We start from the raw sequence: 26,874 nt of genomic DNA, 5'->3' as shown, positions 1-26,874 counted from the left end.
ATCTGTGACGTCACGTGGACAAATATTTGCATATAATCATCTATAAGCCCCACCCACGTGTGTCTAATCAGCTGACACCTGTGTCTACACCAGACGCCAAAAGCAAATCTAATTATAATCACTGGCACTGTCTGTTGCTTATGGTATTCAGTTGCGCATTCATTTTCGGACGTACTCCACATGCTGCTGCTGACAATAGGACATCTTGTAGGCGGATTATATGTTTATTCGGAGCATTTGGCTAAAGATTGTTTTGTTAATGAGGACTGTGTAATGGAGAGTTCTTAAAGAAAGTCTTGTTGAAAGATAAAAGCAGCCAACTGAATGCGATCTAACAGCAGCTGCATCGAAAACCGTAAGTAAAGAGTCACAATGATTTGTTTGTGGTTTTATATGGATGGAATGTTTTTTAAAAAGCGTACTTGTATTTCTATAGTCTTTGCTTACGTGCTATAGCCAGGGGGCATTGATACTGTTAGTCAATCATAACAGTGATCGTTTACTGTCAAGCCTTAAAGGGACCACACCTCGAAAACGGATTATAAGGGTCAAAATGCTGGTTGAAAATTTAGTTAATCAATGACAAAAGTCTTTGAAATAAAAAAGTGCATGTTGAATTGAAAAAAAAAATGCATTGCATTAACATTGGTCATATTTAATGCATTGTATTTTCAGGGCTTGTATTTATTGGGGTTGTCATTCAACATGGTTGTATATTTAAGCTGTGAATATTTAAACTGGAAAAAAAAATCACATTTTCATTCTTAAAAATTCAATAAATATTCACTTCACAAAATCACCATTTCCAAAACTGTCAGTCTTTTTAAAAATATGACGCAGATGGAGATTATGCATGAGTACGCTACTGCTAGTGCTGTTCCTGTAGTTCCCGGATATTCAAAGTTGAATATTTTACCGAGTTAGAATCGAATTTGAACATTCTGCCGAATTTGAACTATTTCAAGCACTGTTAATGCAATGCATTTTTTTCTTCAATTATGCAGTTCAACATACTTTTTTGTTTAAAAAGTTTTTTGTCCTTAATTTACTTCCAGAAGCATTTATAAACACTATTAACATAAAAAAAATGAACATAAGTAAACCCCAGGGAACATTGAAATAATCATAAATAAAATTCAAAAAATCATGACGACATGATTAAACTGTTTCTAAAACGAATTTGAACATTCTGCCGAATTTGAACTATTTCAAGCACTGTTAATGCAATGCATTTTTTTCTTCAATTATGCAGTTCAACATACTTTTTTGTTTAAAAAGTTTTTTGTCCTTAATTTACTTCCAGAAGCATTTATAAACACTATTAACATAAAACAAATGAACATAAGTAAACCCCAGGGAACATTGAAATAATCATAAATAAAATTCAAAAAATCATGATGACATGATTAAACTGTTTCTAAAATAAATCAAATACAATCACAATCAAAAAATTTTATTGTGCTTGACAGCGATGTTTTATTATAGGAATCAAATACCCAAACTGAGCAATATGAACAGGTAATATGTGATGGTAATACAACACGTGACTGGTGTTAAACAATTTGGCCTGAGATGCAAAAGCAACTATATAAAAAAATACTTTTGTGTTAAATGTAAAAAATATAATAATTAAATGAGTGTGAAACCCAGTGATAGAAATGAGGTGCTTTCAGCATGCTGATACAAACAATGCTTCTTATTGCACACGGGGAACCACACAACATAAAATACCACGTTAATGTCATCAATTAATAAAATAAATTAGTAACCTGAACTAAATAAGCAGTTCAGTTAAGTCACAAAAAATGGCACTTAAACATGTTTCAACTATGTTGAAAGATGGATACCTGACTGCTTAGTCAAATCTGACTTTTAGATTGCATGTTTTACAGTGGCAATAAACAGATGTGCGCAACAGTATGTTATTCTGTTGATGTGCTATATAACTACAACACGTGCACTGATGAAATCCATCAATCTAATGCAAAATGCTGATGAAACATGTATACACAAGCTTACAAAATGATCCACAAAATTCAGATTTACTGTTAACAGATGTACTTGTGAGTGCATCTCACACCTAAAAACACAAGCTTATTGATAATTATGCATATTTTGATATTTTCGATAGGTTTTTACTGTGGTAGATTTAAACCACAATAATCAAAAGCAATCACTTTGTCATAGCACACAGTAATAAAAAAAAACAAACATTCAAAACGTTTAAAAAAAAAAAAGCGGTCTTTTTGGGGTAAGGGGAACATAAAAACAACTATCAATGAAGCTCGGCACTAATTTAAGAGATTCTACAGCTCTTATCTAATTTAAAGGGAAATTCTATTAAAGTTATATGGGGAAACAGGATAAGTTGGTGTGGTGTTACTCACAAGAGACCATAAAATAGCAAGTGCCATTTTGTGCTATAATGTGTATATAAAAGCGAGGAAGCTTAGGAGAGTTCAAGACTTGTGGAGTTCAGAAGCCGGAAGGAGTGAGAATGTTCATGTCTCGATGTCTCAGTCTGTGACAGGATGTTTTCTTTTCGTCCTCGCCGCTCATCTCGATCTTGGGAGATTTGAAATTGGCGGGATCGTCAACCGTGAGGTTTATTTGGGTTTTCATGCCATCTATTGAATTGGACTTCTGAACCCCAAAGTACGATTGCAGCATGAATCCCCCTGTAGTCATGGAAACAGCAGGAAAAAATGTTTACATTAACACATTCCTGGTCTTATTGTGAATTTCCCAAAATGTATACAGCACTTTTCACAATACACATGATGTTAATGTTTATATCATCTTAATTTCTTCATGCCTTTGAGTCACATTTACCACATTAGAGCTAGGCGATAATATACACTGAAAAATATTAGTACAGAAGCAATTTTCATAAATAAATATAGTATAATATTCAATAATATAATTAATGACACAACAAAATAAAAAAAATAAATCTTGGTGCAGAACAAATATTGCATAAAGGTTAAACAAACAAATCTGAGTGTATAATTAGGCATCTTTAAAACCTAAAATAATTTATCCGTATAACAGGTTCTTGCCAGGTGTGTTGGTTTCTGATCCTGGGTCAGTGGGGGATTTCTGCACGATGGGCCGCACCCCGAAGAGGCTCCATCGCTCTCCTCCCTGTCCACCACCTTCATTACCTCCCATCGAAACGCTTGTGATGAAACTGCTGGACTTAAATGGAGTATTGGGGTGAGGTACCTGGCTAAACTAGTGCCTGTCAGGGACAAAGAGATAAATTATCAGTATACTACTTAATTATAATATTACTAACAATAATATATTGCATTGCATTTTGTTCTATTGTATGCCACAAATCCAATTATATATCTGAACACAATCTATAACTACAAAACGTGGCTGTGAACCAGTGTTTCCACCTGTGCCTGATGTTTAGGGGATGAGGGGAGGGACAAAGTGATGGACGGTGCTGATGTTGAAAGCTTGTCCTCTCTGAAATCCTCCTTTGGCATCTTCAACTCCTATAAATAGGAAAGAAAACAGCGGTTTTAATATGTAGCCAGTGCTGCGTCATAAAAATGCAGGTCCCTCCCTTGGGAAATTTTTATCATGGTCTATTATCATAGTACTATAAATAATAGCAATACAGCAAAACACCATGACGCGTAAACTATCACCACCCAGGAAAAAAAAAAGAATCATTAAATAAATAGTTTAGACCTCAACTGATGTACTGCACTTGGAAAAAAAAATATAATAATAAATAAGTGCTGTACTACTGGAGCTTCGAGGTCATAATACACCAGTCATAATGACAAATACCTAACCGTTCCCAACAGCTAATGTGCAACATTAAATAGCTGTTAATATAATGTCATATATTGACGTTAATCCAGCTCTCTTGACATTTAACAGCGATATACTGGATTTAATATAGCTTCTTTAGTGGTTAAGTGGCCGCAATCCAAACACTAGAAGCTTCCGAGCGCAAACAGGCCGTTGTTTACAATATAGAACCTACCTTTTCCGCTCTATAGCTCGTTTATTATCCGATCCAGCAGGGTCTTCCATTTGGTCCATGTTTATTCAATTAAATATTCGTTGGTGGTATGCTGATGAAGTCAGAAAACACTGAAAAATCTTCGTTAAATTGGGTTTTTGAAAGCGAGCGCAAGGGGTATCCAGTCGAGAACAAGAACAACACGTACTGGCAAAATGACGGACAGGAAGTTCAACGTTTCAAAATAAAAGTCCCCCGCATGCGTATGAGGGCGTTGACTTCCGACACACGTTTGGGGTTTGGATGTATACTTTGAGGCGTCAACAACTCTTTTTATATTTAGGTACACATAGTCTGAGAATAACGAACAAAGTCAGAAGTCGAGGAGAAAAGCTGTGATGCACCTAGGTCGAAAAATTAACTTTATAATAAAGTCTACATTACAGAAATATAAGCAGTAGTTCATGCAGTAGAACGTGCAACTCAGCATAAAGGCAGAAAAATAGATAAATATTCCACAACGCCAAGCATTTACACCAGTTTTCTTATTTAACATCATAACAAGAATAAGGAAAATAAATAATAATATAAATATTAATTGATCAGATGGATTAAAGATTAAATTAAGATTAATCAAATGAAGATTAAAGATAACCTTTATCGAGTCGCTTTGGATAAAAGCGTCTGCTAAATGACTAAATAAAAAATAAAAAAATAAATAAAGATAAAATGAAAATGTATTTCTGACGTCACATGGAATGCACTGCATTACAGCATTTTGCATAGGACAACCTTTTTATTTTTTAATAAAGAAACTAAAATTTAAGCCAAATAAAATGGCAGTGGCTCTTTTTCTTTACATCCACAATACATAAACATTTTCATGATAAACATTATCAATAAAATAACATTCATGTAAACCCAATTTTAAGGCATCATTACATTTTAAAACTTAACAGTATGAATAAATAACAGTTTAACTACAACATGAAAAATCTGACAGAAAACCACATTGGTCATAGATCTCGAAAACATTATGCAAGGAGAAATTATAATGAATTGTCCAGAGATTTTTTCCCCAAATGACTGACAACCAAAGAAATAATAATAATAATAAACTTAAGATACACATTTACATGTTTATAGGTTATTTAAACCTAAATATATTCTCTGGGTTAATGTCTGTATTAAACAGAACATTTAATCAAGCGTTATCTAAAAATTTAGTTAGAGAATATTTGTTTCTCTCCTTTAAGAATTCAAAAAGAAAGCACCATATGTAATTTGAACCCTTTTTTGTCCAGCATCATCGCAAACAACCTTCGAGACCGTTTTTTTTTTTTTACTTTTTATACAGTACATACTATAAATACTATATGACTACACAGAATTCAACCTAAATAAGAACCCAGTGCTATACAATTCATATGAGTTTTTGAATTATTATTGCTATGACAACAATCTTCTTGATTATTTTTTTAATTTATGTATTTATTTATTTTTTGGGATATTCCTTTCCAGAGCTGTTTCCTGAGTACAGCTTAACCATAGTACTAAACTAAACTGGACTGACAGTGCAAGTTAGTTCATGACTAGACAAATTTGCTCCCATTTTCCAGTTCATTCTATGTATATAATGTACTTACTTACAATGTGTTACTACTGCGTGCAAAAATGTACATTTCATATTCTCGTTGCAAGATATTCATTCAGATGACCCATGCTCTTATTAGATTATAATGCCATACTTCATAGTTTTTTGTTTTTCTTTTCTCTGAGGTCTCTGTAATAAATAGACATAAAAAAGCAAATGCAACATATGGCACAGAAGTAGTAGAACTGCACCCCCTGAAAAACTTTGGAAGGTATCCTTCATTCTGTGTTCTAGTCAATAAGGCGGGCATCACTATGAGTGAGGCAGTTTGATTGGTGACTCTTAAGGACATCTTAAAGGTGCAGAGTTGATCGATATATCGCTCCATTGAGCTTCACTGCGACTCAGCTCTTTCCAGAAACTTCCCTTTGGAACCTAAAACACAATCTCATCAAGTATTACCAAATAATGATTAATAACAATAACTATTATTACTGACACTACGCTAGTGTTCCATGTCACAGCCTATGACTTCTCCCTTCTGATTACCTGACATTTTGGAAGGGCCCAGTAGGGGGCATCAGATTGGCTTTCCCTTTCTGCAACATGGCTGGTGACACTGGCAGGCCATTCGGCAGCATCTGGAAGAAACACAACAAATATTCTAGAATGTGCAGTCATAGTTAATTTTCGTTATTATGTTATTTTATTACTATTACAGTTAATTTATTATGTGACGGATGTGAAGTATTGGGTCACACGATGTTCTGGTAAGTGCATAGCATGTTAAGAATCCAATATGTCAGGCCCACAAGGATAGACTGTACAATGGAAAGGTGTGGGAAGTTAAGCCCTGCATATCTCCAGATGCTTTTAGGTGGATGGTCGTTTAGCAGAAGATATGTTGGTACTGTCAGAGTTGACTGACTCAAAGACTTGAAAGAACATTTAGCCGATTAAATAACCTGCTTGACACACCAAAAATTTAAGAAAATCCACTACAATTGTGCAGTTAGACTAATTGTTAAGAAGTATTGCACTGCATGACTGATCTAGAAGTGCATTTGCTCAGGAGGACACATGACAAGAGGAAGACACTCACCTCTGCACCCTGGGAGGGTTTGGTTATGGGACAGGGTGGAGGGGGTCTGTTGGGTGGTAGCGGTCTTGGTTTGGGAGGTGCTGATGGAGACTGCTGGGATGGCTCTGAATGTTGTAAACTCTGCTTGTGTGCAGCGTAGGCTGGGATTGGAGGTGGCTTGGCAGTGGGTCGAACGACAGAATGTCTGGATCTGGGTGGACCTGTAGGACTCGCTCGAGGACTAGCCTGAAGAATGCAAATATATCAATATGAATAATGAATTTTGTCATAACAATGAAAACATTTCACAAGGATTCTTGGGATGGTGGAATGCGGGTAATTTTCAGTGACAATGGCTGCACCAATTCAAATGTATTTTCCACACTGCCATTTTGTAAGTAATCAATATTCAGTATTTCTACATCAGTTGCTATAGTAATGAATGAATGCCAAGAGACATAAGAGTGGCTGTCATTGTGGAAACCAGGAAAAGCGATTTCCCCCCCCCCTCTCTGCTCATGTCAGTTTGCATTTTTAGAATGGGTTGATATTCAACCCCTGAAATAGATTTTTATTCACACATTTTAAGTATCTTGGGTGTTTTTTCCCAAAGCTTTGGTTTGTTTCTATTGTGTCCAAAATGACAGAATAAACTACTTGAAATCTAACTTGCCTGTTCAGACTGAAGTGCATTCCCAAAAATCTGATTTTAAAAACACATATGGACCAGCGTTATTTTCGTATTATTTGTAGTCTATTATAGTATTTATTAATATTTTTGAATTAGCTTTTATATTTTATATCGTCAGTTCTAATTTTCATTATAGTTTTAGTCATTTTGTTTTGTGCTTTGGTCATTTTTATTAGTTTTAAAAACTTTTTCTGTTTTAGTAATTCAACTAATTCATTTCAGTTAGTTGCCAGTGTAACATTTCCAATTTTTCATTTAAGTTTTTTTAAGTATAGGTTTTTTCATCTGTTTATTTTTGTATTTTATTTCAGCTTTATTTCAATTAATGAAAATAATTTTTAATAGTTTTAGTTTTATTTAATAACAGCAATGATATGGATGAGTTTGGATCTGGTTCCATGAGGTTTTTTGCCGTTTGAACAACAAACAACTAAATGGATTTGAGTTGGATACAGGAAATTTTTGCTTGCTGTCGGAACAAAGCCAATGATGCACGAAACTGTGCTTTTGGATGGATATACTGCGAACCCACGCTGACATCAAAACAACTTCACACCTGTTCATCAGCATGTGGTTTCTTTGGCAGGAACACTGGGTTGGCGTGACCTGTTGTGTGACTTTTAGTCTCAGGGGTGTCTGGAACACTGACAAGAAGAGAAATAACACATTTTCTAATGCAAGTAGTGCCAAATACATGAAGATCACTGCATGTACGTGTTTGCATTTCACAGTTGAGAATTTAGACGATTACTTGATGCATATTTGGGTAGCAGGAAGGGTGGGGCTTTTGGTGGGAAGGAGCTTTTGTTTGCAGCGGCACCAACCGACACTAAGGACAGCCAATCCCAGAAGGAAAAACAGGATCAGGAGAACCAGGACAAGATAAAGATTGCCTGCACAAGATAAGACAAAAACTAAATGGGCAAATTTAAGATAACATTCAATGAAATACTAATTTTTATTAAGTGTCTGTTGACGTACTGTGTGCGATCACAGGCCCACTGTCCAAACTTCCTCCTGAACCCAACGTCTCACAAAACGGTGGCGCCCAACCCGAGTTACAATGACAGTTGTGGTTATTATTACAAAGCTGACGGCAAACACAGACAAACATTTTTTTTGAAAAACAATTTAAAGGAATAGATCACTCAAAAATGAAAACCTACTAAAAAAAGAACAGACTAAAATCAAAGTTATTCTCTGAACAATATCGACCATTAGATTAGACTTATTACATCAGCTCTGATGTGGCTACAGCAGAGGGAAAGACTCAGTAAATAATGATTTAAAAATTTCATCTATTTTTAATAAAAACAATGTATTGCTTCAGTAGACTGAATATAGCACACAAAATGTAGGGACTACAGTACTTTTTTTTTTTGCTTGTTTCATGGTGTTTTTTTTGTTTTGTTTTGTTCTTTTAGGACCTTGACAGACACTGTGGGGGAAAAAAAGCTTCTTAAGTCTTCAAAAATATTTCTTTAAAAGATCATACAGTTTCGGACCAATGTGAGAGTGAGTAAATGACACATTTTCCTTAAACTATTCCCACAATATATTCTGTACCGTAAAACACGCTGCCTGAGTGTTCAGTGGAACTGATTACACTACTGAAGTCTGCTGTAAGTTTAGCACATCCAAAAATACTCACATTTCCCCCCACATTTTAATCATAAACTCTTAATCATAACTCATCGCTTGAATTAGTGATATAGGTAGACACAACCCACACTTGAATCAGACATATTTATAAATATTAACCTGTGTGATTAATAGCGAGAATAGTGAGGGATTTTTTTCCACTGATGTTATAGATGGTATTTACTGTTAGAGGAAATGATGTAAACAGGAAATGCTTCAGGACAGTAGCTATAAGATGACCATCTATGTACAATAAAGTTCACTCAGTTCTATGCAGAAATAAGTAATATGGACTTACGCCGTGGCCATGACATTTGGAACTGCATTCATCGGCTTGCAGGAAGGACGCATTGCGACATTCCCCTTCAAAACAGATCTGTTCGGATAGGAAATGAAGCAAAAGTTAATGAAATAAATTCTTGATACACTTTAATCAATCTAATGTTATTAGATCCATTCAGTCTATCAGTACCTACCGCATTCTCCCCACATTTGGTCCCAGTCTGAACCAGGCCCGGGTCTAGGGTGTCACTCTGGTCCTCATTACCCTGACCGCGCTGGTACACATGTGTCCCTCTACACAGGATCTTCTGTTGACCATTCCGGATGTTGGTGTCTATGGCGACGGCGTTGGATTCTAAAGGCTTGCTGGCAGCGCTCATGCACTGAATCTTCCCACATTTAACATTCCTAAACAAAGAACCAACAGCACGTCTTTGATCGGCCCAAATGATGATGACATACACTACTGGTCAAAAATTTGGAATAATTAAGATTTATTGATGTTTTTCAAAGAAATCTCTAATGCTCACCAAGGCTGCATTTATTGAATCAAAAATAGATTTAAAAACAGTAATATTGTGAAATATTATTACAATTTAAATTGAAAGAAATAATTTGCTGATTTGGTGCTCAAACATTAAAGATATTCTATCTAAAAGAGAAGGCTGATCCAGACCGGGCTAAAATGCCTCATTCAAACACGCCCCCACATCGTCTTCGTCACGATGTGGAAATATTTGCGTAATGCCGCCCAAATGTTCATGCAAAGAAAGAAGGCGTGGTTTCAGGAACAGCAGTAGTGTTGATGCAGCCATGTCAGGGAGACGCTGTGTGATTCTGTACGAAAGCAAAAGCACTTTATTTGGCCTTCCGAAAGTAGATGCAATGAGGAATCATTGGTTAAGATTTATTTACAACAGAACAGCACAAACCAGATGTTCGAATTTGTGCAACGCATTTTATGGACGACAGTTTTGTGAACCTGAGTAGCCTACAAGGCTGACAATGACAATCTGGTGCTTATTCTGAATCAGCGACTGTAAGTACGTTTTCTTAATAGTTTAAGTATTTTCAAAAGCTGAGTTTTGCGTTGTGTGTGTGTGCGCTTGCGTGTGAGAGAGAGAGAGACAGGGTCACATCACAGTGGAGTCAGCTTTCTTAATCGCGGCTTGTGTACTGCAAATACATACGAGCATCATCACTGTGTCTGTCACGCGAGCGACTCTGTTTCCCTTTCGGGCACTGATGGTAAAAATAACGACATTATTAACTGTCTTGATATTTACTTTGAAAGCTGAAGCTCGCGATTATGGTAAGGGGCGTTACATTTCCGACGCGTGCTTGTGGTGTTCGGCCAATCACAATGCACTGGGTCAACTGGCCAATCAGAGCAGACTGCGCTTGTCAAAGGAGGGGGCTGAGGTGTTTGAGAGAGGCGGGGCATAGAGGACCTACAATAATGTACAGTATTTGAAAAATAATATGTTTTTTGAACATTAAAGCATGTCAACATATTCTGTTACACCAAATACACAAAATAATGATCTTTAAAATAGCATCATATGACCCCTTTAATAATAGTTCTTCTTATCAATGTTGAATACAGCTTTTGTTGCCTAATATTTTTTTCAGGATTTTTTGATAAATAGAATGTTTACAAGTGGCTAGCAGACGGAAGTTCATGGACCGGATACGTAACACATATCAATTTCTTTTTCTTTCTTTTAAAAAATCTTTCTTACCCCAAACGTATGAATGGTATTGTATCACCGTTTCCACAAAAATATTAAGCAGCAAAAACTTCAAAATATTTTCAACAATGACACTAATAAGAAATGTTTCATGATATCTGAAGGATCATGTGACACTGAAGACTGGAGTAATGATGCTGAAAATTCAGCTTTGCATCACAGGAATACATTACATTTTAAAATATATTACAATCGAAAAGAGTTTTTTGAAATTATATTAATATTTCAAAAATTATTATTTTAATGCAATTTCGATCAGATAAATGCAGCCCTAGCGAGAAAAAGAGACTTCTTTCAAGAACATTAAAAAAACGTAATTATTCCAAACTTTTGACCGGTAGTGCTACTATAATTAAATGCAACTCACCTTTCAGTGCATTTCTTGTATGTACCCATGAAACTGCCACAGTTTCCATAGGGATCACCTGCTTTATTTACCTCAGTAAAGCAAAGATCGGGAGCAGGACGGGCATCTAAGACATAGAGACAGAAAATTAGCTTTACAGCAGAAATAGAACAGAAGAGACACACATACTCACGTCTCAAGTTAATGGTTGTGCGTAAGTTATATTATGTAATATAACTCAGCTGGACTCAAAGGCTTTCTCTGATGAGCAGATGGCCTCGCATTCAGATACTAAGATCACAGCCAAGCACAGTATCTGCCTTACAGTAAACTACAGTACACTGCCACTGGAAAATTAAATAAGATGTAATTTATTCCTGTGATGACAAAGCTGAATCTTCAGCATCATTACTTCAGTCTTCAGTGTCACATGATCCTTCAGAAATCATTTACTGTTCAAAAAACATTTATTTTCATCAATGTTGTGCTGCTATTTTAGTAGAAACCATGACTCACAGATTTTTGCTTGATTTTATGGTGTTACTTTTAAACTGTGGGACTTTTAGCAGACTTTAGCAGACACAGACCTTTGCCCCAGAGAGAGAGGCACTGCTGCTCCAGCGTCAGACAAATTCCTGTGTAACAGTAGGCACTGCCACCCGCGCAACTGCTGCCATCCACCAAGTAAAAGTTAGCAGGACAGGACTCTGATTTCCCATCACAGTACTCAGGCAGGTCACAGGAGCCTGAAGGTGGACGGCACATCACTCCTGGACTCTTCAGCTAGTTAAGAGTGTGAGAAAACAAACTGACCAAACTGTATACATTTACAATACAACGCGTTTTTCTTAAAATAGAGCCAGAGAAATACACTTTCAGCAATAGACATTTGAGAGCAAAAATACCCTAAAAAGCCTGTCTACATTTTAAATAATAATAATAATATTATTATAACAATTTAATTGCAAAACATTTTGCAGATTTCACATCCTGAGTATAAATGCTTTGTTGTATTAGTTGACATAATAATTAAGGATAAAAGAATTACTTTAAAAACTTTAATATTACATTTTTCTTTCCATTTTAAGTCACCGAAGCTTTTTAGAAAATCCCTTATTTGTTAGTTTGTTTGTTTGCTTATTTATTTGCTTATTAAACTCACCACAAAACCAAGTGTATTTTATTTATTTTTACACACCGTTTAAAGCAACACTTAAAAATTACATTCATAAATAATTTTCTGTTTATTTGTTTGTTTGTTTATTCATTCGTTCATACCATTTAAAGTCACCAAAACTTTAAATTCACACTAAAAATCATTTTTGTTTGTTTGTTTGCTTGCTTATTTACTTATTTAATTATATTCAACACTTTAAAGGGGACATCAGATGCCCATTTTCCACAAGTTGGTATGAGGAAAGACCTTTAGGGTCTTCATGAAATGTCTGTAACATACTTTGTTTAAAATTCCTCAATGGTCATGTAAAACAACACCCTTTTTACCGGGTCAGAAACAGCTCTGTTTACAGCGACTAGTTTGTGTGCATGCGTCTTTAAATGATAATGAGCTACTGCTCACCCCGCCCCTCTCTTGTGTATTCAGTGACACCTTACCATTAAAAATAAAACTAATCCACTGCGTCTTCAGTGGCTCTGATGTTGGGACAAAATAAAGACTCTTATGTTTACTTTTCTTTAGGTTTTTTGGGGATTAAAAAAAGGAGTGAATGGAGTTTTATCACTGTAGGGTGGTTGTGCCTACACTTATATGCAAACACCATGTAAAAGTGAATTTTGCATCCGATGTCCCCTTTAAAAATCACATTCAGAAATTCACACTGAAGTCTTTAATTTTCATTTCATTACTCAGTTTTTCTGATGCTGCACCACAGGAAAGGGCATAGAGAGAGCGTGAGATGAGTCTGGCAGGGATTCACCTTGCACTCATGACAGCAAACTCCATGTGCGCACTCGGCTCCGATCTTCAGCGTGCAGTTGTTGGCATTACAACAGGGACTTGAGCACTCCTTTGAAGTAAAGGAAACAGAATCGGAAAATGTGAGAGTCAAAGATCAATCAGAATCACAGCGTGGGAGTAAATGAGACGGGAAGCAATGAAACTCTCTCCTGACCTCCACTTCTCCACAATCACACTCTTCTCCTTCCTCCAGGTATCCGTTTCCACAACGCTGGCCCCCGTACATGACCCTGGTGTTGGGAGGGTTGAACAAACACTTCCCCCCGCCAGAGCTCAGGTAACGCTTCAGCTCTTTCTGATTGCAGGGGTTGAAGACACGAGGGAATGGATCCCTGAAGAACATTGACTTTTATGCAGAGTTGATTTTAAAGTGACGGTTCACCAAAAATGGAAAATCTGTCATCATTTACTAAAGTTATGCAGGCTTGAAATTATATAGCATCTTTTTCTTTGGTTCTCACCCTGTGGCAGCAGCCATAATGCAGCCTCCATCCTCAGGCTGAGCGAGACAGCAGCCTGGACTATCGTGGCTCATACCAAAGTTATGCCCCATCTCATGAGCCATGGTGGCAGCGACACCCACAGCACTGTTAGAGTGGTCCTACAGAGAGAGAGGCAGACGAAACAAAAACTGAGTGCACACGGCTATAAAAACTCAATGGAATAATGCTGGAGGTAAATTTACCGAATTGACTCCACCAGACTGGTATTCAGAACACATGGCTTTAAGGGGAGCCAGACCAATGATGGTGCCCTGAAACGACACACCCCTACAAACACAACAAAAACAACTGGTGAAATTCCAATAAAACCATGGAGGAACCAAATGCACTGCCTAGCTGAACAGATATAATCATTTAAAAGGATAGTTCACCCAAAAATGAAAATTGTGTCATTTACTCACTCACATTTCCTTCCAAACCCATGTGGAACACAAAGGGAGAGGAAACACCATTACATATCTGTTTCTCACACAACTCTATCATATCGCTTGAGGAGATTTGGATTATAGAGCATTATGGACTACTTGTATGTCCTTTTTGCAACTTTCGTGTTTTTAAAACTTCTCCTTTTGGGTTCTGCAGAATAAAACGTAAAGTGCGGTCACTTTACGTTGTTCAGCGAATTTTAGTCTGCAATATCCAGTCATTTCTATAGGAATCCAAGTGATTCATATTCTCAAGTTGTGAGGGCAAAAGATTTCCACACACAGATTTCGAAGTTTTTACTTCTGAATTCACCGGTTTGACCAACAGAAAGCTTCATGTATTGCTACACTTGACAATGGATGGTGGACTGTAAAATTTTGCCAAATTTCATTCAGTTTTGGAACGTCATGAGAGTACATAAATGATGACAGAATTTTAAAACTCCCCTTTTAAAAGAAGATCATTATCAGTGATTGTTATTATCTGATGATATGTTAGTGAGGTGGGAGGAGCTACAGTGAGACTGACGTTACTAGCTGAGCGTTGTCATTGGGCAGCTGTGGCAGCTGTTTCCTCCTCCAGGCCAGAAATGCACCCAGGGTGCTGTAGGGGTTGTTGGTCACAGTGATCTTGTCTTGATCATTCCAGATCTCCAACCGGATCAGAGCCACACGGATGTTTAGTGATTTGTAATACTGGGAACATCAAATAATATATTTGAGTCCAGAAGCACGTAAATGATAAAAAGTGTGTTTAATAGTACGATTCACAGCATTCTCACCTTATCCACAAAGTTAGCTGCTTCAAGCAGCTTTGTTTTGGTTCTTTCAAGGTCCCGACCGTGCTTCACAAACTGAAAAAGAGAACCTATTAGGATGCATCTTTGACCTTAGATGGCTGAAATTAACTGTGTCATGTAGGTGGTGATTACAGGTCAGCTATTCTGAGTCATGACAGGAAACAAGCCTTATCTGCAGAGGTACAGTGGAGTGAGTCAACAAACAGACAAGATCTGAAGCTCCAGAGCTGTCAGGTAACTGTCATTGTCATTTACCAGACACTTTTATCCAAAGCAACCACCCGGCTTACAATTGTGATGATTTATGTGATAAGTATGTCCTACAAAAAAATGCTGATTAAAACCCAAGAACAAACTGTCTGAATGCTTTAATCACAGAAATAAATACTGAGATTATTATTAGCAGTGTTTGCTAAAGAGCCATTTGATTAGGGCCAAAAAACCACCACCTAGTAATCACCTTTCTTTGAAAGAAGCCTCTTATGCTAACCAAGCAGTTTGAAATAGTTTACTGATAGAACAATTTAAACATGGTGTTTCTGTATTTTTATCTGTCTGTTTGAGTAAATCTACATTAAGGTGAATAAGACAAGAATCACTGTCATCTCTCGAAGCTCCCCAAGAAACCATTGCTTTTCAGCAGATACCTGAAGTTAAATGATTTTACCTCTGCATGGTCAGCCACCACCATGAGCTCCACGTATTTCATGCTACTGCTGACATCCCTTCTTTCCTGTAGGAAGAGATAGAAAAGATATGGCTGAGCATAGGCTAATTTGATATACTACAGAAGAAGTGCTGAGTCACTGCCTCAAAAAAGTTTATGAATTTAAATACTGTGAGACACGACTAATTGGAACTGGGGGACATCCTGTGTCTTCGGATAGGGACAGACACTCTATTCATGTATGCCAACGCAAGAACAATGTGTCCTTGGTTTAGTACCACTTTAGTCAGCTCTTCACATTTATTTAAATAACAATTTTATTATCTGGTACTTTCCATGAATACAAAATAGGGCCTGAACTCTTTTTTCCCCCCCACCTTTTAAAAACAAAAAAAAACAAATCATCAGTGAAAGAAGGTGCTTAACCAGGAAATGTCTACTGTCAACTTTAGGAGGTTAAACTAAGTATTATAATATTTTATATTCATTTCCTATACATTTTTGCAACACTGTAAACAAAATGTGAGTAAATACAATTCAAAACCTGATTTTTGCAATCTTCTAGCAAAAAACATTAAACAAAAATTATCTGGCCAAAATATATTTCAAATATATGCTAATGTAAATAGCGCAGCTTATAGAAATATATTTTTGAAATTAACAATAGTATTTCATTTTTGGCAAATTAAAAAAAAAAAAAATCTGTTTTTGAAATATATTTAAAAATGTAAATATATTTTTTCTGGATGCAGTTAAATGAATACATTTTGATTTCAATTGTTGGATATAGAAGGTCAAGACCTCTGTGTTGACAGGCCAAATGTATCATTAAAAGTGGTATACAGACATTTATTGTTTCTATAACTATCTAGTTTTTACGCTAGATTAATTTTAAGTTTATCAAAACAAAAACAAAAAAATTAATGCTTTAAAAATGCCATGGGGCACCAAAATGTACCATATTCATGACAAATGCTGTTGGAACTCTTTGATGGTGAAGCAAACATTAAGATAAAACATAGACTGATCCGAGAAGATCCCTAGTTTGTGTTTGGTTCAAGGGTTCTTGTACAGGAATCCCATGTTACCCATGATCTCACCCTATTGGTCTGCTGAGGCTTTGCCATGACATCAATCAGCTCTTGAAGGCTTTCCAAGTGATTCCCGTCTCCATGGTAGTGTCCACAGGTGCCCACTGGCAGTTTCAGGCTCTGAGCGTTGAATATGGCATGTCCCTGAGAGTGTGTTTGGTTAGCTAGCGGTGCGATCATGTAGCTCACGCTGTTATTGACTGTTATCATGCCCCTGGGGATCGAGAAGACAATATGCCAATCACAAAGATGTTTAAACTTTGAGATTCACTGATAAAGGGGAAAATGAGAGTCATGGATATTTAAACAGGCCGACAGGATGGAAACCTCTCAGCTGGGTTTTGCACAGGAAGCAGAGTAGCTCCACCACAGATAAAAATTATCTTTATACCGGATGGGAGGGTGAAGAAAGAAAGGGAATAAAACTGAATTGATAGCCAACTTGTGTTTATGCTGAACTAGGTTATTTAAGCAAAAACAGATTTCCTTGCTTCCTGGATATCACAGTTTTCCCCAAACATAAGTGTATTTACACACACAATGCTTCACAGATGTGCACTGACGACCAACTATCAATAAAAATGCTTCCACTGCAGAAATGCAAAATAATAAGGCACAACAAGAAGCCAAAACCAAATAAGATTAAGATTTATGCGAACGCTACTTGTCTATAAATGTTGCTTCTTTCTGTAGAAACGAGTGTCCTACAAAGTTGCAGAACGCTTAATGATGTTAACCAGATTTTTGAATGTCAACTACAAACATGCTTGCATGTTGACATGTCTATGATACATAAAACACTAGAAAAAAAGCTTTCATTGTTCTCATTCAGTGGAATCATACACCACAGCTGTGAAAATCATCTGGAAGTGTGTGTGTATACACTATAAACTGCTTTTCACTTTTCATCCTGGGCTAATAAACTAGAACCTTTGCACAACGAAAACATGTCCTCATGCTGCAAAGTCATGTCACTAAAGCTGAAGTTTTTAAGAGTCTGACAGTTTTGGAAATAGAACTAAAATGGTTTTGTGAAAGTCCCAAATACTAACCAGGACACGGTTCTGCATGATAATGCTTCACTATAAAATGTAAATCTGATAAACAAAAGAAAATAAAATTGGAATAAAATAAAATGCAATAAATATAAGAAATACAAATAAAATAAATAAGAAATAAATGTATTGTATTTTTAGGACACTTCTTTTGAAGAGTATCATGTATAAATCAGAAAATGAAGCTATAGCTCACAGTATGAGTTATCATAATTTTTAAATGTGGAATGTGTGATTTCTGAACCACTAGTGGCACCAAGAGGAATTGCAAAAATAATTTAAAAAAGATTTTAAAAATGACTTCTCAAACTCCCCACATATGCCATTGTAACCCTTTTGTCACTCTAAAATATTACTTTGATCTATTGAACATGCAATATAAAAAAAAATTTAAAAAAAGAAAATTTCACATAATACGCATGTATAGTATGCAGATCTCCTGTAGTCCTTACCTGAGTCCAGCACAGGTGCTGAAGACCACACCTGACCCCTGGATCCCTTTGACTGACCCATGATAATAACAGTGATCCTGAAACCAAAACAACTTAATATAACATCAGAGGAAAGGAGGAAACTTGTTCTGAATTTTTAAAAAAGTAATGATGCGTAATGGATTTCTTATTGCTTTATATAATCTAGAATTACTTTCACAACATTAACATCACACATACGGAATCATTTTAAACACTGATAAAGGTGAAGCAAAACAAATTACTTTTTATTTTAGAGCCTATTAGTTTACTGCAACAACACAGTTTATCATAAGATTACCATGACAATATGAGTTATTCATGTGTAATTTAGAAGTAAATGATTGTGGAACGGCTCCTGCACTCACCCTGTTGGAAGGCCTGGAAAACTGACGGCCTCCATTCGGATTGTACCATATCTCCTGATATTCAGAGGAGAACAGCTCCCTTACACAAGAACATGCAAAAAAAGACAAAATCATTCCGTTATACATTTAACCAGCGCACAGCTGTATAACCAGACAACTTCCATCACGTCCATAAAGGAATGACATAAACACTTCCAACTTGTTTCCATTCCTCCTCTGGAGTCACACATGAATCAGGATTTGCTCCTCATCAGATGTAGGTTATGTAGAAACCGAGAGGATTTCTACACAGAAAATGGCTGACAGTGTGAAGTCTCTTTCCTTTAATGGCCTTGAGCTCATTAAAGATTCATCTAAAGTGGCTGAATGCTTTGAGAATCACAGATACTCAGTAAGTGGGTTTACAGTCTGATAGACAGTCTGTTCACTGTGCTTATATACTTTTATTTCTCCTCAAAGGTTGAAACAGGACCACTAAGTGCTAAACTGACCCTACATATTTAATTTCCTCTAACAAGTCTAACAAACGATTTTCACATTGACTGGAAATAACACTCAGACCTTGTCTTATCAATATATACTATATACTTTGAAGACACGGTACTGTGTATACTTTAAGAAAAGAAATGAAGCATTATGAACACCTGCAACAAAATGGGAACTGAAACAGTGTTCCACTAAAAGTATATTTGATGAGACAATTTTAGTCTAATTGAGTGTATAAACCTAACCGCACATTGTGGTCTCATTCTGTCTCCCTCTCTCTTTTACACACGCAAACACATACATCTCAAGTGTCTGTCCCTCTTTGTTTAAATTAGTTGGCCCAACAACACTTGCTGGACACAGTCCAGACCTACTGGACCGCAACCTCCATCACCCCCACGCAGGAACACCCACCAGGCAGCACAAGTCTGCACAGGCCCTGCAGGACCCTGGATCTCTGCCAGGGAGAAAAAGTACCATGGACATGAGTGCAAAGAGGCCCTCAGAAACATACTGGTCATACACCCTTCTGATATACATTGGGTCTTTAAAATAAATACATGTTACAAGTAGAAATACTATCACACAGGGTCCTTTAAGGTCGTATAACCATATGTCACAGCATCAACATACATTTTAACAGTTTAAATCCCTTAATGCTAATATGAAGTCAATTCTGGATAGAAGCTAATATATCAGTAGTACTGATTTGAACATTGTATTTCTTGAGTTTTTATAATTACATACAAATCAACTAGATTTTTTTCTTAAGAAACATCCGTGCAAAACTTTTCATTTTTGGGTGGAGTATGAGAGGAAACAGGCCCAATTCTAATACTAATGTAATACTAAATGATTGATATTTACTAAATAAATGCCTCTCCTGTTTGATTTTAACTTCAAATATTTGCAAGCATGAGCTCCTTAGGCTTGAGAGCAAAGCGACAGATATTCCACCAATTCAACAATAAGCACTTATGCATGAACATTTTTCACCCTGTAATCAAATGTGTTAGCACTGACATCTAGTCAAGTATGGGAACTGAAGAAGGTGTCTTTTAATGAACAGTCTTCATTTTGAAAAGAAAAGTGTGCAGTGACCACCTTTTTAACAGACAATGACAAACTGAGACAACATCTACTGGAGGCACACTTAGTTTTTGACAGACAAATGATGAAGGCGTATAATTTGCTATGTCAGAACGTTTCATTTGACATTGAACACCAACCAGGTCATTCCACTTCCAAAAACAGTCCATGAGTGTGGAAAAACACAAAAACACAAATTTGGGGCAGTAGGCCAGAGGGGTTCTTGAGTGTATCTAATACCATCTCAAACAATGCACCCCTGTTGATCCAACCCTCTGCTGAGCAGTAAGAGGGAACTAAAACAAGGCTTGCACTTAATCTGACACACTGCCGCCCAATGACCCAATATGTGATGCTATATTGAGCCCAGCCACTGGGCCAACAAGAAGACTCATAAATTAACAATAAACTGACTCTGGCTGAGCATGACGCTATAAGTCCCCTTAGGCTCTGGAAAAATAGAGTGAGTGAAAAAGAGATGGTAGGAATTTTACTGATACTTTTACTGGCACCTTGGCAGTTGTTTTAGCTACACGATAACAAACACTTACAGAAAGACACCTATAAAACAAATGCTGGCAAAAATAGACCCTGCAGAGAGTTTGAATGTGGTCCAATCTAACTAGACTAACTGTACAAGGAGCCGTTGAATAACTGTTTTCCCAACTTGCCAATAGTCGTGACCACACATTAATATTTCTTACTGGCAATTAAACTGCATTTCACATTATCTTTACTACAAAAAAAAAAAAAATCCCTATGACAAAGGGGTTTATTTAGCATATTGTCATTTTGCTGTGAAATCTTTATTTTTATAAAGTAAACATAAGAATTAATGTTATATTGTTAGTAATATGTAAAGATGAACACTTAGTGGACTTAACTTAGGCTTACTTGATTATCCATATTTTATTCATATTCCATCAATTTTAGAAAAAAACATGTCAAAATGTGAGTATCAAATATGATACATCAGGCTTTTAAGCAATGTTTATTTATTATCTCTTAATCATTATTATATTGCATTGCATTATTTTACCCCCACAATAAATACACAGCTTTGATCCTAAAACTAAGCATTTAAATATTTAAGACATGTTATTGGGAGATATAGAGCGATACGTGATATTTATATGCATTTTATGTAAGTAGTCTGCTGTTATAAATATCTCATTTGATTGACATTACAAGCTATCAGAATTTCATCTTACCTTTTGACCATATAAATATAAGAACCTGCACTAAATCGCATATTTTTAATCATTTTAGACCTCTGAATAAAATTGAGGTGTGTTTTTCCTCAGAGTATGAGCTCTGAAAAGGAGAAAAGGATAGTGTTCTGAAAAATCCCTGTGGTGAACTCTTGGTGAAAATTGAACAGGATTGCATGCAAATTAGCTTTTTGTCAAATGCCTTAGCTCAAATTGGCTGCATAACTGCAAGTTTGTTGCAAATAAACTTTACATTGAAAATGTTAAAAAATAATCTTTCTTTCTCCCTCCCTCTGTATAATATAGGAAAAAAATATTCATATATTAAAAGGACAAAGATGTAAAATGGATAGGAATGATTTTCAACCCACAGAGCACTAAAAGGGCTGGCACGGGGCCCGACAGATGCAGTGATGAAGAGCTGTGTGTTTGAAACACGGCTGTCTGGCAGCAGCTGAAACAAAGAACTAATTTCAGCATAGACGAGATGCATCTCAAGGGTCAGTAGGCCACATTTTCTCCTCATATCAAATGACATCATTCTAGAAGGAGGGCGAGGGAGGAGGGAGAGAGAAAGATGAAATAGGGACATCACAAACAGACAGAGAATAATTGGAAAGGGCGAACAGAGGAGAGGAGATGGGCTGGAGGGGAGGGTGATGTAATTGAGGGCATTGCCTCGGCCATCGCCATGATGGAGGGGCTTTTATTGCCCTGTTCAAGAGCGTATAAGAGCCTAAAAGCCTGTCCAAGTGCTCTGCCCTCTAACTGACAGCCAGTCAGCCTCCCAGACGGTCATCTGAAAGTCAAAGAAGCCAATGTATGTATAAGAAAATAAAGAAAAGCAACAGAATGCAGAACACACACATTAAACTCAACATAAATTCAATATTGACCATATTTACTTTCTTATCCCTATAAAAACTGTATCATATTTGATAAGCTAATTTCTGAACCCTCTAAATTATGAACATGATCAAATCTTTCTACTGCCTGATTGATAGTTTATACTTTCTTAGCAAGTAAACGGCCTTTTAGTGAAATTCTAAAAACGTCCCCCTTAAGGTCATGGTACACATTTTTTTTTTTTTTTTGCTGTATAATCCATACCGATCTTTATAAAATAAACGTAAGAATAACTTTTATTTTGTTAGTTAACTTTTGTTGGTTAGACTGAAGCAACTTAGGTTTACTTGATTATCCATATATAATTTAAAAAAAAAAGTTAAAGTGTGAGTATCAAATAATGTGTCATCATGATTTTGAGGAACATTTATTAACATTCATCTCACAGTCCTCATTGTATTGCATTTCATTATATGTTTTGCATTTAATTTACATTACAATCTATCAATTTTATCTCAATTTTTGGCCATATAAATATCAGCAACTGCAGTAAATTGCAACATTTTGCTCCATTTCGGGCCTCTGATTAAAACTTTCTCCTCAAGTATGATTCTCTGTATTACTATATCACAATATGGACTATAAAAGCCTGAAGTATCAAATATGATACTCAACAAAAAAACACATATGCAAACTAAATGTTCCATTTAAAAAATTGGTCTTTCCTGACTATTATGTTAGGCTTTACATGGTTAATACACATTCCTGGACTTATTGTGAATGACTTATCGGTGCTAAAATGTTTGTCTTTGTAATATTTCTTCAAAATAAGCCAAACAGTCAACCGCCTGACTCCAGTTTTCTACCTAACACCCATTTTTTTATGATCCAATCAACTCCAGATGGTAAAACCAAGTCCTGCATTAAATAATCTCTACTTGATTCAAAAATATGTCACACAATAAAAGCAAAATGGTTGTGAATGAAATTTCAGGTTGACTTGAAATAAATCACCACTAGTGACCTAATAATCCTCTGATTATATCATTCTGATGACACAAGCCAGCATTTTGAATGAAACTATTAGGGAGGACATGGCCTCAGACCCGAGACTAATGTTTCCTCTGAGATCTGTCAGCCCTCCGGAGAGAGAAAACAGACAGAGGGATAGAGTGAAAGAAACTTCACTGGCAGGTCAGCAGACATAGTCTTAAGTCTGTCATGAATTATCCTAATGTATATAAGTGCAAAAGGGAATGGGGACTACAGAGAATCATTTGGGTTGTGGGGTTACCTGCTACTTCAGAAAACTTAAGCCCTAAATAATATCTCTCCACTGACCTTCAAGTCAAGCTACCCCAGTCTCGCCACCTTCAGAAAACCTGAATCAGCAGTGCCTGCCTGGATCTACACCCAATCACCACCAAACATTCATTAGAATAAAAGCCTGGAGAGGCCGCCAGCACACACACACACACAAAAGCGTTCTCCTTCAGACTGTGATGGATCTATCCTGGATGACAGCCACTGACTACAGATGCCTGGAGATTCACAGCTGCTTTTTGATATTCTATGCATGAGCACTCACTTTTAAATGGAGCAAACAAGACGTACAACTAAACAAGAAGGCAGAAAGCACAGAGATTCAGTTTCATACTGTTATTGCAGAAAATCTTTAACATTTACATCACTGACAGCCAGAGATGGGCATAAATACATGAAAATGTTCAAAATAATGTGTGGAAAAAAATACAGTATTTTGTATTTTGAAAATACACAAAATACATGTGAAATTGGCAAATTGGCCATCCAATGTAGGCATCCCTATAGGCTCAAATCTATCTGGACCTATTCTGAATGCAAAAAAAAAAAAAAATTAGATGTGTACAAATGCTTAGAAACTTCTGTTTTTATTATGCATTGCATACCTCTTCCTTTCACCTGTCCTGTAGGAAATACAAAAAATAAAAATAAAAAACTTGTTATATTTATTTCATGTAAAGTGTATTTTGTTGTATATAAAGTTTATTCAAATTAGAAAGTTTATCTAAAATTTTAATTTTAAAATTAGAATTTATTTAAATAGCATTTAACACTATTTGCTCAAAGTTGTCTTTTTTTGATGAACAATAAAACCAAAAGCTGAAGATTTTTTTGTGGTGTACCATTCATCAGTGTTTGTATCAGTATTGTAATAAAAAATTGTGTTATACATATGAAGAGTTCATTTGCAAAAACAGATAACTCTGTTTTTATAAATTTTCATAAATCATGTTTTATTTTTTATTTTTTCAAATAAAATTTTGTGCATTCCAAGTAATATCAATCAAACTGCAGTTGGGTTGTTTTGATTAAGTAATAACTCAAAAAAAATACAGGTAACTTAAATTAAATTGAAAGTATGTTTTTAATATCCAATAACTCCAATCTTTGATTCTTGTGGGTTTAAGTAGTGTGTAGCCTACTCAAAAATATTTACACGTGTCCTCCAAAATGACCCACAACCTTATCAGTTTACAGTATATGTGAAGAAATCCATTTATTCATAAACTTCTCACAAAACGATTGTTTAGCAAACGTCTCGGCAAACTACTTCCTCTCATCGCTACTTTCTGATAGTTTGGAGAACAATTACTCCACGTCGCCACCCTGTCAATTCACAATATTATAACCGCAGAACCATACGTCATAGCAGTGTGAGGACAACAGCGGAAGTGGGCGGAGCAAGTGTTGCCTTACTAGGCATTCCTATATATAAGCACAAAATAAGGATTTGTATATAATTCTCAGGAACCATTTTTCCTTTACAGATTTACTTTTCCTCGTAACAAAATTCAGTGGAGCTTGTCAAATTTGCTATTTGATTTAAAATGGACAGTTTGATGAGACAGAAAATTTGTTTCCAACCGTCCGACATCTGACTCACAGGGGCCAATCATTTGCCATTATTCACTGTGGCCATTTTATCCATTATGCCCTTGCTCAGAGTCAGACCAGCAATTTTGAGACAGATTAAATCAGTCAAAGGCTGTTGTCCAATGTTTTCCTGAGTTTTCCGTAACAAGTCTGTCCAACATTCACACAATACAGAAAATAGGAGAAAATATATATATAAATATAAGTGTGTGTGTGTGTGTGTGTGTGTGTGTGTATTTGTATGAAATAATATAAAAGATAAGAATTATGCTGTCCTACTAACAAAAGACATTATACTACTATAGACAATTGTTAATAGGTTTTTTTTGTTAAAATTATAGTTTATTATTCACTTGTTTTGTTGTCAAATTATTAACAATATAAATTGAACACAAATCTTTTTAAAAAATTTAAAACATTTGATTTAATTGAAAGAGCATTTTTAGTACTCCAACATTTCACAACTAACCACTTTTTTCATAGAACATAGAAAACCAATTCTATAGTGGAGTGAAAAACCCCCCAAAATTATTAATTTAAATAAAATGTGTTTTTTCCTCTTAAATAGCAAAAGCATCACACACTAGATGTACCTGCTCCAAATAAATACAACTAATTAAAAATAAAAAATCAAACTAAAGAAAATAAATAAAACAAAATCGATCCACAGAAAATAAATTGAATACAAGTTATGCAGGCAGACATTTAACAATAATTCTCAAAAATAACATTAAAACTAAAATAAATCAAAACTCCATAAACATGGAGTTAATATCGAGGTGCCTTTTGTCCTGACACTTGTAAAGAAAAAATTCTATATCTTCCTTGAATTGGAAACGAAACATGAAAGGCTCTTTGGCCAGTTGTCTCTCATCATTCATTTCCGCCTGATCAAGTTGAAGAAGGGCCTTTTCCTGGTCTTCCTTGTTTAATTTCAGATACCACAGCTCTTCCACAAAACCTCTGAGGCATGGTAGTTTTTTCCGTTTTCATTAACTTTTGACTGAGCTCTCTTCGTATGCCATGATTAACTTCTTACGTGTCTTCCGCCATTATTAGTTTACATGAACTCTGCCCACTTCCGAACTGATACTGCTACTCCACCCACTTCCGGCATCAGACTGGCGCTGGGTTAAGGCTAGATCAAAGCCACTAGAAGGCAAGCCTGCAACCATTAGCTGAAAAAGCGTAACAGCTAAAGCTAACGCTTCCGGTCTGGCAGTACGTGGGAAAGGAGACCAGAGGCCGTTTTTTTTTAATGCCGGTGCGTTCCAAACGGGATATATCGCCAAAACAATCATGGCCGCCATATTGAAGGGTCGTTCCAAACCGAAGTGCTCAAAACTGGCCACTTCAAAGGGCCCTTCGGAATGAACAACTGATGGACACTTCGGCCTCCCATGATCCTTTGCGCAGATTGTTTGTATGATGACGGCGCCTCCGTGTGGGCACGTGATGATGACGCAGAAGGGCACTTCAAGAAACAGTTTGAGCCCTTCCGAATGGACCGCAGGGCCAGTGTGTCTACTTATACTACAACTTTGAGTGTGTAGTAGAAGAGTAGGCAAGCTTTGGGACATACTATCACGTCACACAAT

At 36.1% G+C, this 26,874-nt stretch overlaps 1 protein-coding gene and 1 long non-coding RNA gene across 2 annotated transcripts in view; both read right to left on the bottom strand.

The window, feature by feature from the left end:
* Positions 1-3,059: 3,059 nt before the first annotated feature.
* LOC107751340 (uncharacterized) lies at positions 3,060-4,223 on the bottom strand. The gene is made up of 3 exons (XR_001641232.1): positions 4,007-4,223; positions 3,405-3,506; positions 3,060-3,241 (listed from the first exon to the last, which is right to left on the bottom strand). It is a non-coding gene; the product is annotated as an uncharacterized LOC107751340 (long non-coding RNA).
* A 1,617-nt stretch (positions 4,224-5,840) lies between these two features.
* The window catches only part of LOC107751335 (disintegrin and metalloproteinase domain-containing protein 19-like), a 24,844-nt gene continuing 3,810 nt past the window's right edge, over positions 5,841-26,874 (bottom strand). The window contains exons 4-23 of the mRNA XM_016567024.1: positions 18,729-18,807; positions 18,343-18,419; positions 16,845-17,049; positions 15,745-15,810; positions 15,060-15,131; positions 14,807-14,973; positions 14,035-14,119; positions 13,811-13,950; positions 13,504-13,681; positions 13,309-13,398; positions 11,959-12,154; positions 11,393-11,498; positions 9,469-9,682; positions 9,291-9,368; positions 8,333-8,441; positions 8,103-8,244; positions 7,908-7,995; positions 6,682-6,906; positions 6,129-6,220; positions 5,841-6,014 (exon numbers count right to left, since the gene is read on the bottom strand). Of these exons, the coding sequence (XP_016422510.1) occupies positions 5,984-6,014; positions 6,129-6,220; positions 6,682-6,906; positions 7,908-7,995; positions 8,103-8,244; positions 8,333-8,441; positions 9,291-9,368; positions 9,469-9,682; positions 11,393-11,498; positions 11,959-12,154; positions 13,309-13,398; positions 13,504-13,681; positions 13,811-13,950; positions 14,035-14,119; positions 14,807-14,973; positions 15,060-15,131; positions 15,745-15,810; positions 16,845-17,049; positions 18,343-18,419; positions 18,729-18,807 (2,440 nt within the window). The 3' untranslated portion in view covers positions 5,841-5,983. The remainder of the gene's footprint in view (positions 6,015-6,128; positions 6,221-6,681; positions 6,907-7,907; positions 7,996-8,102; positions 8,245-8,332; positions 8,442-9,290; positions 9,369-9,468; positions 9,683-11,392; positions 11,499-11,958; positions 12,155-13,308; positions 13,399-13,503; positions 13,682-13,810; positions 13,951-14,034; positions 14,120-14,806; positions 14,974-15,059; positions 15,132-15,744; positions 15,811-16,844; positions 17,050-18,342; positions 18,420-18,728; positions 18,808-26,874) is intronic.

The sequence above is a fragment of the Sinocyclocheilus rhinocerous genome, unplaced genomic scaffold (genome assembly GCF_001515625.1).
Source record: "Sinocyclocheilus rhinocerous isolate Xijiao unplaced genomic scaffold, SAMN03320098_v1.1 scaffold1233, whole genome shotgun sequence".
NCBI classification, from domain to species: Eukaryota; Metazoa; Chordata; class Actinopteri; order Cypriniformes; family Cyprinidae; genus Sinocyclocheilus; species Sinocyclocheilus rhinocerous.
This window is presented reverse-complemented; position numbering and strand designations above follow the sequence as displayed.